Consider the following 13,586-nt stretch of genomic DNA (forward strand, 5'->3'; position numbering starts at 1 on the left):
GGTGCTGTAACAGCCTCCAAGAGAGCAATAAAAATGATACAGGTGTGAATTCTGTGAACTCAGTAATAATGGGAAAAAAAAGCCTGCACAATGGAAAGTGTTGCTTTTATGGTACAAAACGGTCTTCAAAGTGAATTTTGAGAAATATTTGTCTAAATGCTGTCAAAATCCACAGATGCCATGGGAAATACAAATAGATGACCAAGTGCACATTCTACTTGAATCTGTTCAACTACATAAAATATTGATTTTACCCCATGTCAGGTTGTGCCCCGCTCTCCCTTATGACAAGATATATCAGATATGCAGCAATTACATAATAACAATAATAGTTTATCTGTCAGTTTAACGATTATCAGCTGTTATCTGACTTTAAACACCTGACATGTGTCTGGTTTTATGGGCTAGAATGATTTTCACAAACTGTCTTTATAGAAGTGAACAAGCAGTTACATGATAAATTTGGTGTAATGTAGGTAGTGGAGTGTGAAAGAGGCACTTCTGCAGTGATGTAGTGCTGTAGAGTGTTTTGTTCTTTAACAGCATTGTGCTCATTAGCTGTACAGTAAAAGGCCAGCACACAGTGTTGATGAGACACTGGAGCTTATCAGTGTTAATCTAGTGAAGTGTGGATAAGGCATCTCATTCTCGTTGTTTGTGTGTCTGCCGTGGTTTGAAGCCACAGCAGCTCTCTGTCCCACTATCAGCGCATGATGTGTGGACAAGCCCTGTGTGAGAAACACAGTTTGCATGCAAAGACACGCCTGCCCTGTACATATACCTTTGCTTGTGTCTCAGTCCATTGCTCTTATGACCCACACCTCTTACCATGACTGTTCCTTGTAAGGTTAGCCCACCTGGTTGAATTATCACCTAACAAGTGCTGCTGCGAAGGCCAGCACCAGCTTTTAAACCACATCCACCTAGAATAAACCTCTTAATAGTCTTCTCAGAGGTGGTAAGGAGGGGTGGAGAAAAGCAGACGGAATGGGACACAGATCCAAATTTAATCAGTTTAGTGGTACAATTGTTACTCTCCTCTCCCTTGAAGCCTACCATCTGCAACATGAAGAGACTGACTGGTTTGATAAACCTCGTGAGGGCCGTGGTGGACCACAATCAGGGCAGGACAGGAGACAGGTGAGGTGTTACAATCATACATACAGTAAAAACCACAGGGCTGAGTTAAGTCCTACATTCAAGATGAATTCAGAATGAAGGATGTTTAGACTGAAATGACTTTTGTTACAGTTACAGTCAAGGTTTGTAAAGAGGACTTTACATCACGTCAAATGTGACTCTCATAACAAATGCATAGGTTTCTATTCAGTACCTATAAAAAATTGGAATATATTGAAAATGCAATACAACATATGTGACAACATATTCCAAATTACACAGTTTTTATATGGGTAGTGAAGATGACACAACTGTTTCACCTGTGTTCTTTCTATTGTATATATGTAATTATACAATACATTTTTCATAATAAGTGTATCGTTCTGCTGAACAGACTGCCAAGTAATGATTTGCCTCACTGCAGCTAACTGTTGCTATGTTTCTACTTTAGCACGTACAAAAACAGAAAAATGATAGATAACTTTTAAGATAATATTTGACCTGCAGCCCATTTAGTGAGGACCCGTTTAATAAACAACTGTTATTATCTGTCATTGTTGTTTTACGTTTATTGCTGGTCAATGTTAGACTTTTGTAAATGTATATATAAAATAATGTTTTTTGGGTGACACTTTATTTTGAGTGGTCCTTTTAGATGAAACAAACACAAAATGGATTCTCAAAACATATGAGGGCTGGGATTAGGTTTTGGGTTGAGGTTAAGGTTAGGGTTAGGATTAGGGCCGGGGTTAGGGTTAGGTTTTGTGTAATGTTGGGTAAGGTTAATGAAGTAACATATCAAGTAATGTATCAACAGCACGTCTGCAAGATATTTACTTCAATGTATTTAGATGATTCACTATCGCAACTTCACGGACATGTTGTTGATGTGTTACTGATTATCTGTTAAGAGTTTATAAATCATCTACAAAGGACCACTCCAAATGAAGAGGTACTGTATTTGATACTCACTTCATTAGCATTTTGATTTTGTATGCTGTGTTGCAGGTGAAAGCTGTACATTATCCTTTCCCCCACACTCGCATCAAACTGCAGAGGGACCCTAAAGACCACACTGTCTCAGGTATACTTTACACTATTCTTTGTACTCAGTTTTCAATAGCTACAACTTAGTGCTAAGACCTAAAATTATAAATCGGATGCACAGATTGAGACACAACCGTCTGCTGTTGCTTTGCCAAACACAGCAACAATAGAAATGAGAAAATAACAGAACAGAAAACTGTACACTTACTAGTTTTCTATCCTGATTACATAATACTGTTACATGTTACTACCAAAGTCTGACTGTTAAATTATGCAGAAATGTTGAACTATTAGCAGACTTCCCTATAAAACCACGATCTAGTGAGTAGCCTTTGAAGTATATTTTGTCAATGTGTCATACATCCAAAACGCAAAACTATTAACAAGCTGTTTGCATGCCATGTTTAGGGAGCGGGTTGGGCATCCGAGTGGTGGGAGGAAAGGAGATTCCGGGTTCTAATGGAGAGATTGGAGCATACATCGCTAAAGTGTCGGCCGGAGGCTTTGCTGAGCGGACAGGGAAGGTTGTAGAAGGTGAGATTTTTACATTAATGTGACGGCCATGGCTGAGGGAAAAAGACCAGGACCAGTGCTCCTCATAATAGCTGTTCAGTTGTTCTTTTTGGTTCTTTTATATATCAACTGCAGTGCCTTGTGTAATTATTATAATAGCACACTTTGACAAACATTATTGGCCCCATTTCAGGCAGATGTAGCTTTAAGCAGGCAATTCTCGTTTCTGACTAGTGTGCACTATGGCTGTGCTGTCCCCATGGACTGTAGCTAACTCAGCATCTCCTGTCACTCTAGATAAGCCCGTCTCATAGATACGGAGCTGAACTGAGCATGCTATGGCCTTTGGGACAGTGATGGAGAGCCCTTGGTGCTTGGGTTATTATTTTAGAGGCTTATCAACACCAAGAGTCACCTTTAATGCTATCATTTTCATCATAAGATTACAGAGCTAAAGTATTTTTTCCGCAACAGTGAATAAATGCAATAATGTTTTCTTATCTACAAAAATGATTGCATGTTTAGTTGCTGTTAAGATCCGCATACTGTTAAGACCTGCAAGGCTTTTAATATACTCTCCATTTAATGCACAGCATTTTGATATGTTATTTTGTCTTTGCAGTATTTGAGCTCTGATGTGTTTTAGATTACTGAAGCATGTGGTGTTCATCTTTAAAGTCATTTCCCCTGTTGTAATGTGATAGCACCTCCTGCAGTAAAGGCATCAGACTACAGGTCAACCCACTGATATTAGTATAAGGGAGAGGAAAAAACAAAAAATCAGTTGTGCTCATTGCTTAGGACTCTCCCAAAATACATGTAGGGGAAATTCATATTTAATTTGTTCCACCTGATTTTGAAGACATAATGTAACTCATTCTTTAGAGCAGTGAAACATTTTGTCTGAATTGCCATGAAGGGCCAAGGGCCAGTAGTTTAGACCATGGCAGACATGTGAATGATGTTCTTCTGTGTCTTAGCTCCTGAACAGCTTCGTAAGCAAAAGGCCTATCTGAAGACTCACTTTCATTTATGTAAGTGCTGAGGAGTTGGCCCTGGGAGTGCTTTGCAGTGTTTCTTTCTCAGCTCTTTTTCTTTCACTCATTTATTTGTCTGTGTTCTTTCCTGGCGCACACTTTCCTCTAATTGAATAGGGTGTCTTTTTAGGGAGGCCAATTTAAAAGGAATGCAATTGCTGTGTGTATGTGTGCTCCTTTGTTCTAGATGATGGACAGTTTTTTTTCTTGTCTCTTTGCATTTTTAAATTGCTAAATGCTACGTTTCAAGAAAGTGTTTAATATCCACTGTCAGCAAAGTTCGTCTAAAGGGTTTATAAGGTTCTATAAATGGATACACATAGTTTTGGTGTGACATTTCAGCACTTAGGACCACAGGCAGAGGTGGGTAACATGACGCAAATAAAATATACTTGAAGACATTTTCTATAATGCATGTTATGTATCGCAATATTAAGCTTTTCTGGAACCTGTAGTGCCACATATAAAAAAATGCACAGTGTTTTACTACACATGACTACATCCAATTAAACTGGACCATTTATGCTCTTTTGGGGTGCACACTCAAAAACAAGAACTGACACAAACAGGAACCGACAGAACTTGCAGTTCTAGTTGTAGTTCATTTTCCACGTGCTTAGACAGCTGGAACTGTCATCATAACTGAGCTTTACAATTTCATTGTCTTTTTGGTCATTTTATGAAGGGTCATCCCTATGTTCCTAGGGCCTTACAGTGCTGTAAAAAAGTATTTGCCCCTCACACAATTTCTTCTATTTTTGCTAATTTGTCACATTTAAATGTTTCAGATCATTCAACTAATTTCAATATAAGATAAAGAAGAGTAAATAAAAATGCAGCTTTTAAATGATCATTTTATTTACTGAAGATAAAGATTTATTCAAAACTTAAATCACCCATGTGAAGGAGTAGTTGCCCGCTCTTCGTCGCAAAATTGATTTAATTCAGTGGAGTGTTTTCTAGAATGAACTGCCCATTTAAGTTCAAATTCAAGTTAGGTCTTAGACTCAGCCACTCCAAAACTCGCTTGCATGTGTGCTTCAGATCATTGTCCGTCTGCATAACCCAAATGCACTTGAGCTGTAGGTAACATACTGACGGGGGGGACATTCTCCGTCAGAATTTTGATAGAGAACAGAATTCATGGTTCCATCTATTATGACATACCATGTTTAACCTTAATTGGTTGCATCAATTATGACATACCATGTTTGACTGTTGGTATGATGTTCTTATGGTGGAATGCGATGTTAGCTTACGCCAGATGCAATGAGATCCATGTCTTTCAAAATGTTTTGACTCGTCAGTCCACAGAAAATTATCCCAAAAAGTCTTGGGGGTCATGTAGATGTTTTTTTGGCAAATGCGAGATGAGTCCTGCAGTTTTTTAGAAGTTCATCTGGGTTTTTTGTGACCTCCTGCATGAGTCGTCAGTGCACTCTTGGTGAAATTTTGATAGGCCAGCCACTTCTAGGAAGGTTCACCACTGTTCCATGTTTTCTCTGTTTGTGGATAATGTCTCTCACCATGTTTCGCTGGAGTCCCAGAGCCTTAGCCATGGCTCTGTGAACCTTCCCAAGCTGATAGATTTCAGTGACTTTGTTTCACATCTGTATTTGAATCTCTTTAGAACGTGGCATCATGTGCTGCTTTTTCTAGCCTGCTTCACATTGCCAGACAGGTTCTATTTAAGAGATGTTTAGATTCAGTAGGTCTGGCAGTAATCACGCCTGAGTGTGGATAGTGAAACTAAACCCAATAGTCAAATTTAGTTAACTGGTTGATTTAGTAGCTGGGGGGCTTTTTCACATAGAGCCCAGTAGGGCTGAACAGCATTTTTCCTTCAGTGAATGAAATCATCACTTAAAAAAAGTATTTTGTGTCCATATTGGTTGTCTTTGTCTAATATTAAAAGTAATTTGATGATATGAAACATTCAAGTGTGACAAAAATCCAGAAAATAGAAGTTATTGGGAAGGGGGCAATACTTTTTTCCCAGCACTGTATGTTCCCCATGCCATTCACTTTCTCACTGAAATTGGTTGAAAACAGCCTTACATTTCCAGGGCCCGATGTTCCCTTATTAAAATTTTCTAGAAGAAACTCTGTGTTCCCATGGCCTCATGTTTCAGCCCCAAGTTGCCTTAGTTAAATTTACTCAAATCATTCAGGAGCAGAGTATTCCCAGATATCATTATGATCTGATGCTACGTTCATTTCATCTGTTACTTATTTCAAAACTATGACATTCGTTTTGCTATGTTTAAACTAGGCTTCATGTAGTGAACTATTCCAACTGTTTGGTACTTTACACTGTTTACTGGCTAATTAGCTAGCTAAGAACTACAGAACTAGCAACAACAAAAATGTTAATATACCACACTTAAACAAGACAAAGCAGTTATTCAAAAATATATACATTCTTCACTTTGACTTCTCAAAGTATTATAAAGTTTGCTTATCTAGCTGAGTAGCTGACTAAGGCTGGCCTAGCCGAGGGCAGGTGTGTTCCTAATGAAAAATATGTGCAGTATACTGCACTGTTCTGCTGACTCACAAAATGTCTACATTTGCACAGACTCGTGTGGAATCAAGCAAAGCTTATATTTTTTCCACTTAAGAGAGTGAGCTGACACATTAGCTATACTATAGCTTAACACTAGATGTGTTAATATCAAATTGTACACAGAATCATGTTTGACATCAAACAAAGCTGATCTTTTCCTCTGTTGAGTGTGAATATATGAGCAAAAATACTTATTCTGTGGAGGCTAGAATAAACACTAATGACGTTATCACTAGCTTCCTAACTGGCTTATGTCACCAAATGAAACTCTCTACAAAGTAACCATTCTAAAAGCAGTAATGGACACAAAATAAGTACAAATGAATAAATAGACAATAGATGATAAATACAGAACAAACTAGAGACACAGAAGTGTACTGGTGCATAGAAAGTGTGTATACATATGTGCAAAATGTGTCAGACTTGAGTATATACTAAAGCCATAAAACTGGAACCTTCTGTACTGGATCGATGGCCAATTGAAAAAGCATAGTACTCATTTTCTGGTCCCAAAGGTTCCAGTGTTTCAGACATTGTCAGTATTCAAACTTGTGATCTCCCAACAAAAGTGTGAGACCTTAAACAGTTATGCCTGCTTGGCAGCCCCAGGTAAAGCTCTTTGTAATGAGACGTTTAGTCAGTCAGCGCTCTTTTAGTACTGCCAGTATGCTCAGAAAAGTTTATGGAGAAATAATTATGAATGACGTCATGGTCATATACCCACCCCTAACCACACACTTTATCTCTGTCTTCCTGTATGCACTGAAAAGCTTTTTGAAGGTAGATACTTTGCAGCACTAATGCAGAGTCTGTCTGTAAATGTAACTTAATGAATGTATTTCTCCCCCACCTCTCTCCATTCCTCTGTGGTGGCTGTGTTGTGCGCACTGCAGGAATGCAGGTCCTGGAGTGGAACGGAATCCCTCTGATAGGGAAGACCTATGAGGAGGTGCAGAGCATCGTGGGTCAGCAGCAGAGTGGAGATGTAGAGATATGTGTGCGCCTGTGAGTTGGTCTCTTTTTTTTGTCTATACACAAAACTATGAGTCAAATTTATCATCATTATTTGCAACAAATAAACCTGCTAGAACTCTAACACTGAACTCCAATACAAATTTGACATTAATTTGATAAGCCTAATGCACATCCTACGCTGATTAAAGCTTCAAAACAGAGTACCCCCCAGACTACACAGTGCAAGGGCAAATTTGCACACAACAAACTGATGCTATAGCTATAACTGACTGCACTGTAACTCTAATATAGTCTTCTCAAAATGATTAATTTAATATTATAGTTCTGTATGATTTAAAAAGTAAACCCCCCCCTCCAAAATATCACAAAATAAAAATCTATCAGTCATATTTTTTACCATACCTATCTGTACTGATGGCCATAATATTGTCGCATTTTTTTAATATGCATTTTTTCTGCATCATTTGAGTGCAGCAGCTGCCTTTTACATTGTGTCAAAATGTCAAGATAAAAAATCCTTGGAAAAAATCTCTTTATATTAACTTACAATAAAAGTAAAGAATGTATTTCTCCTTTGAAGTTATCACTTTGGATATTTTGGAGATGTTTGGCCAGCAATGATACGTATATTAAAAACGTAAATGACTGGTTGTGTGTGTTAACTGACTGTTGTTTTAATGTGTTGTTTGTAGAGACCTGAACATGCTCTCAGATTCAGAGCATCCACAGCAGCTGGAGCTGCAGTCTCAGCTAAAGGCCGGTAAGGCTTTCTTCACCGTCACTGAATGCAGATGTCTTGCTTTCTCTAACACAAACACATTTTGAGATATTATTGTTTTCCCTTCAGTGCACAGTAGCCTTTCAATCTGTTATTTATTTTGTCTTTGCAATAAGTGAGCGCTGATCTGCTTTTAGATTACTGCAGCATCTGGTGTTCATCTTAAAAGTTATTTCCGCAGTTGTAGTGTGATACTGCAGTAAAGGTGCTGGGCTGCAGATCAGCTCAGTGATAATAATATCAGAGGAAGCAGAAATAGAAAATAGATTGTTTCCCTCATACAGAAACACACACACACACACACACACACACACACTACCGTTCAAAACTATGGAATCAATATAAAGCCAATGTATTTTCAGATATGTGCAGATAAATGCCTAAAAGGATTATAATAATGCTAGTCCTGTACAATTTAACATGTTTTTTAAATAATTAGTTGGACACTAGGAAGCTATAAATAACATTTAAGACATGCTAGATGTGTCCAGAATGATATTTCAAAAGTGGAGATCAAATCTTGACAGATAACTTGACAAAAATGTAATAGAAATAGATAATTACAGTATAATATTCATCACTTTTATTCACTTGCTGTTCACTTAATTCTTGAAATGTTTAATAAACCATTTAAAATACATTTAGATTAATAGTCCATAATATTTAAATCCACGTTGTATAAGTTCTTACTGTGTGTAAAATATCAAAAATCATTAATATAACAAGGGATTTTAAACTTTTTAATGGTCATGCAAATCCCTGCATTTTCAGTAGAAGCTGTCTTCAGAAAGCTCTTTATCTCATGAACGGTAACTTCATAGGAGAAGAGAAGCATTCCTAACTACTTAAACTTAAAGCTTAAACTTACTTAAACTTAAGCTTATACAGTAGTTACATGTCTTAGCACTTGTCATCCAGTAACTATAATAAATTATTTGCATGTGAGTCCATATAATGGGCTCCTTAGGGTTAAATGGAGTTAACATCTATTAATAAAAAAACACACAGTTTCCATCGGCTCATTCAATATGAAATGTTTTCATGATGTAAAGGCTGGTAATGTTTTCATTTTTGCAAGAAATAATACTAAAAAATGAAGTCAGGAGATATTCTCATGACCATGAGACCTGATTTTACTAGGTATGCCAAGTAAAAAACTTTGTCTATCTCAGGTGTTTTTGTGGTTATTTATTTATTTATTTATTTATTTATTTATTTATATTTGTTCTACATTTTTTAATCCAGCTGCAGCCCTTTACATTGTGTCAATATATGCTGCAAACCTGCCTCCCTCTATGGATCTATTGCAGAATAAAAATGTTTTTTCCTCCTGTAGCTGACCGCCAGCGTTCTCCAGGTGTGGACCCTAAGCAGTTGGCTGCAGAGCTGCAGAAGGTGTCTCAGCAGCAGGCTCCTGCCTCCGTGCTGGCTGCTCTGGAGAAGGCAGGACACCTGCATTCAGCCACAGCATCCGCTGCCTCCAGCGCAGTGCCCAGCCCCGGCCAGCCTGGATCCCCCTCCGTCAACAAGAAACGCCACAGCAGCAAGGTACTGCGGTGTGTCTGAGTGTGTGGGTGTGTGAGTCTGTGTGCACACTTGTAGGTGTGTGTGACCATACGACTGTCTTTGAAGTTGAAGGTTAGAAGTGATTAGACTCTGATGAAGCAGGTCAGTAGCTGTAGGTGGTACGCTGCTGCTTTTCTTCCTTATCTTCATGTTTACTGTAAGTAATTATGCATTCTGACTGCAGCAGTGTCGTCTGTTGTGGTCAAAAACATGGCATATTAATTAAAGGACACTGAACAGTGTATTTGTGTATGTGTCTATGTATGTGTGCATAATTTTTCATCTCTATCTCATTTTATTACAAATGCAAGTGATAAGTGGCATTTATTTTGTGTATGTGTTTATTTTCAGTCTGCAGAGGCTCTGAAACCACAGCCACATCCAATCACTGGTGAAATACAAGTGAGTCCACATGTCTTCATATACCTCACACACATTTTGATTGTTTGTGTTAACCCCTTAAACAGCAAGTTTGTTGTTCAGTTATTAATCTGAAACCTTGTTGTTCAGTAACTACTATAAATTATCCTGTAACTACTATAAAACTAGTCATGTAGTTATGAAAGTGAGTAGACATGTTGGGTGACATACAGGTCCTAATTGCTCTGCGTTTGCATGTTGGCATCAAAAAAAAAATTATTCCATTCTTCCTCATAGTGCTATGAGACCAACAGTGGCATGAAGCCTTGAAAACATTGCCATGGTGACAGCATCACCAGCAAAAATTGATAATTATCAGAGAAGAGCTTTAACAGTGTCAATTGTTTATTAAAGTGGAAAAGATGAATAGATATACTCTTCATATTTTGTTGTGTAATACTGGGTCTGTCTGGACTTCAATAAGGAAACACTTGATATCCATGGCTCCAAAAAAATCAATATCTGTTGTTTCCAGCAGTTAAATGCACAATTTGGAAAAATTAAACTCTTCTGTTCTGCTGCCTTTCTGTCGCTGCTCCACTGAAAACAATGGATGGGCCAGTTTGTCATCTCAAATCAAGATTGGATGTGCCTGGTCATGAAACATAATTCATCATAACACTGAAAGCCAGCATTCCAGCTGTTTCATCAAAATGTAATGACTTTTGCTCGTCTAGGAAAATGTTTTCTGATTTTTGGTTACATCATCTAGAACTGGCGGGCAGGGAAAAATTATATTAACCAATAATATTTTGTTTTACCTCCCCCTCCCACCACCACCTATCATCGAGCGACGCTACCTCCCTGATACCCTGTTTCATTCACAATAGGGAGGAAAATGCATTATGACGCTGACTTTAAGGGGTTGATTGTATTTAAATGTTTTATCTATCTGTGATACAAAGTTCGGATAGGAAGATAAAGTTTCTATAAATGTAATCACACAAACGTAGAAGTGAACTTCATGATTTTGTAATCTAATTGATGTGGCACAACAAACAGCTCATAAGCTGACAGTGTAATGGTCTTTCCAAATCACAGAACAAAATATAGGTGATGCTGTATGTGGGATCATATTCTATGTTTCTTTCTCGTAGCTCCAAATCAATTACGACAAGAATATGGGTAATTTGATCGTCCATGTTCTACAAGCAAGAAACCTTGCCCCGAGAGATAACAATGGATATTCAGATCCTTTTGTTAAGGTGTATCTTCTGCCCGGGAGGAGGTGAGTACAACGTGAGGGTGCGGCTGTGTGTGTGGGTATAGGTGTGGTTGTGGGTGGGAGTGTAGGTGGGTGTGTTTGGGTGTGTGGGTGTGTAAGAGAGAGAGAGAGAGAGAGAGAGAGAGAGAGAGAGAGAGTAAGGGTGAGAGAGAGATATTTTCTGTGTTTAGGCTGTCTCTGATTTACTGGTGTGGTGTGGAGTGTGGGTGTGCGTGCTTATGTCTGTGCAGTTTTATGTTTTATGGCTGAACCTTTAATTATTTTGATGTCTAATATAATTTTTAAATTATTGATTGTTTTCTGTTGATCTAACCCACTGCCCGTCAGTACACTACAGTTTAAAAGTTTGGAATTACTTGCCATATGAGCATTTTTTGTTACTTTATATACAGTAATAATTTATGCTAAATATTACATATTCAGCAAAAAAATATTTTCAGAAGTTATATTCAATATTTCAGAAATTCTATGAACAAATATGTATATATATATATATATATATATATATATATATATATATATATATATTATAGTATGATAAATATTCTTTTAATACAAATCCATTTTTGTCAAGTTATCTGTCTTTAGATTTGATGTCCACTTTTAAACTACTCTGGATATTAATTTTTAGTATCATTAATTTTCTTGGAAGGGGTATCTTTCACAATTTCTGAATAATTCAATCCTAGAGATGTAAATAAAGTAAATCAAAGTGGTTTGATGTAAAATGGTTAATTGTAGAGACACTCAACACAAATGTAGGGATTTATTTAAAACATATCTATAACTGGAGTAACATTCTGTTAGGTTGCTTTTAAAGGCATTAAATACTTCAGATGTTTAGCTTCTATCACCATCGCTTTGAACAGATCTGACTTTGTAAGTTTCTCTAGAACAGATTATTTCATATCAAACCACTCTGAATTTTACCATTTAATTATGCAGAAATGTAGTAAAATTGGCAGGTTCCCCCTTTAATGCTAAACATCTTTCTCTGTCTTTTAGTCTTTTACCACTCTTGATTATTCTGGACGCATCTAAAATTTCTTTATTTTTTATTTATAGCTTTCAAGCTTCCTACAAGGCATATTAGGACCATTTTATAAGTGTATCTGCAACCAGATTGGTTTTATTTTATTAAAAATATGACTCTAAGCTTTTGATACCAAAACAGTGATACCAAACGTTTGAACTGCAGTGTATGTTTTGTTTCCTTTTCACCCCCTCTGGTCAAGTGACCTAGTGTAATATTTCTCAGAGGAAATACTGTCTTTCTACAAACGTTTTACATACAAAGCTTCCAAAGTTCATTACACATTAGTACAAAGAAAAATGAATTACAATGTACTGATGTGACTGAAACTACACAAGCAGAGGTGGTTAGTTTTGTTCACTCAGTTACATGTACTTTAGTAAAATGTTGATAGATTTGTACTTTTTTGTGTGTTTTCCGATTATGATGCTTTTACCTCTGTTCCAATATGTTTTTAAAGAAAGCACTACTTTTTATTCAGTTCTATTTTTGTCATTTAGTTAGTAATTCCTTTTTTTTTGCATTGTTTAGTTTAGTCTGAGAGTACGTCAGAAAGCGTGGAATAGAGCAGAAAATGGATTTTCCACTGCAGTTCAGTTAGTCACTCAGTACTATTTAAGAGGTTAATTCTAATTTTAATGGTAGAAATGTGCATTTATACAGTTTGAAGGCTGTCAAAATAAGGTTTACCATCTCTAGAAGTTAATAAGAGATTCTTGACGCAAGCTCTTAAATGGCCACGGCCCTCCGGCAGACCCAAAGCTTTATTACACACTTCTATAACCTAAGAATAGCTCACCTAGTTTGCATTAAAGTCCGTGTAGTTACTGAATAGTAAGCCTTAGTATGTAATAAGCCTGGGATTTTAAGAAGTTAATACATTTGTACTTCTATTCAAGCTGTTATCTGTAAAAGTACTTTTACTGAAACATTAGGACTTCTAGTTTTAACAGGAGTTTAGGCTACTCTACCCACCTTTGTACACAGCTGTAACACTGTAGTGGCTTCTTGGAAGGCAGAAGTGGAGTTGCCTGTTTATCTGCTTAGCCTTAACTCTCCATGCACTCCATTCAGCCGTTGAGCTTTAGCGTCTCTGCTTGAAACCCATGGAGTCAACAAGCAGCAAAATCAATATGGCCTCCTCCGGTGTCGGGCGTGTAATGGTATATCTGCTATCTCCTAATGGCCGTATCTGGAGTGTTTATGAGATTAGACTGCATTACCTGGCCAGCCTCTCCTCTATCTGATACCAGCAGCCAGGCTAAAGATGCTTCATTATGTGTGTGTTTCCACGTACACACTTTGGA

The 13,586-nt window shown here is 37.3% G+C and overlaps 1 protein-coding gene across 1 annotated transcript in view; it reads left to right on the forward strand.

Moving 5' to 3' along the window:
- Positions 1 to 13,586, forward strand: part of pclob (piccolo presynaptic cytomatrix protein b) — a 73,408-nt gene that overhangs the window by 45,349 nt on the left and 14,473 nt on the right. Inside the window, exons 17-24 of the mRNA XM_036584782.1 lie at positions 1,052 to 1,140; positions 2,128 to 2,203; positions 2,575 to 2,700; positions 7,176 to 7,287; positions 7,950 to 8,017; positions 9,372 to 9,583; positions 9,953 to 10,003; positions 11,119 to 11,249. Of these exons, the coding sequence (XP_036440675.1) occupies positions 1,052 to 1,140; positions 2,128 to 2,203; positions 2,575 to 2,700; positions 7,176 to 7,287; positions 7,950 to 8,017; positions 9,372 to 9,583; positions 9,953 to 10,003; positions 11,119 to 11,249 (865 nt within the window). The remainder of the gene's footprint in view (positions 1 to 1,051; positions 1,141 to 2,127; positions 2,204 to 2,574; positions 2,701 to 7,175; positions 7,288 to 7,949; positions 8,018 to 9,371; positions 9,584 to 9,952; positions 10,004 to 11,118; positions 11,250 to 13,586) is intronic.

This window comes from Colossoma macropomum, unplaced genomic scaffold (assembly GCF_904425465.1).
Source record: "Colossoma macropomum unplaced genomic scaffold, Colossoma_macropomum, whole genome shotgun sequence".
NCBI classification, from domain to species: domain Eukaryota; kingdom Metazoa; phylum Chordata; class Actinopteri; order Characiformes; family Serrasalmidae; genus Colossoma; species Colossoma macropomum.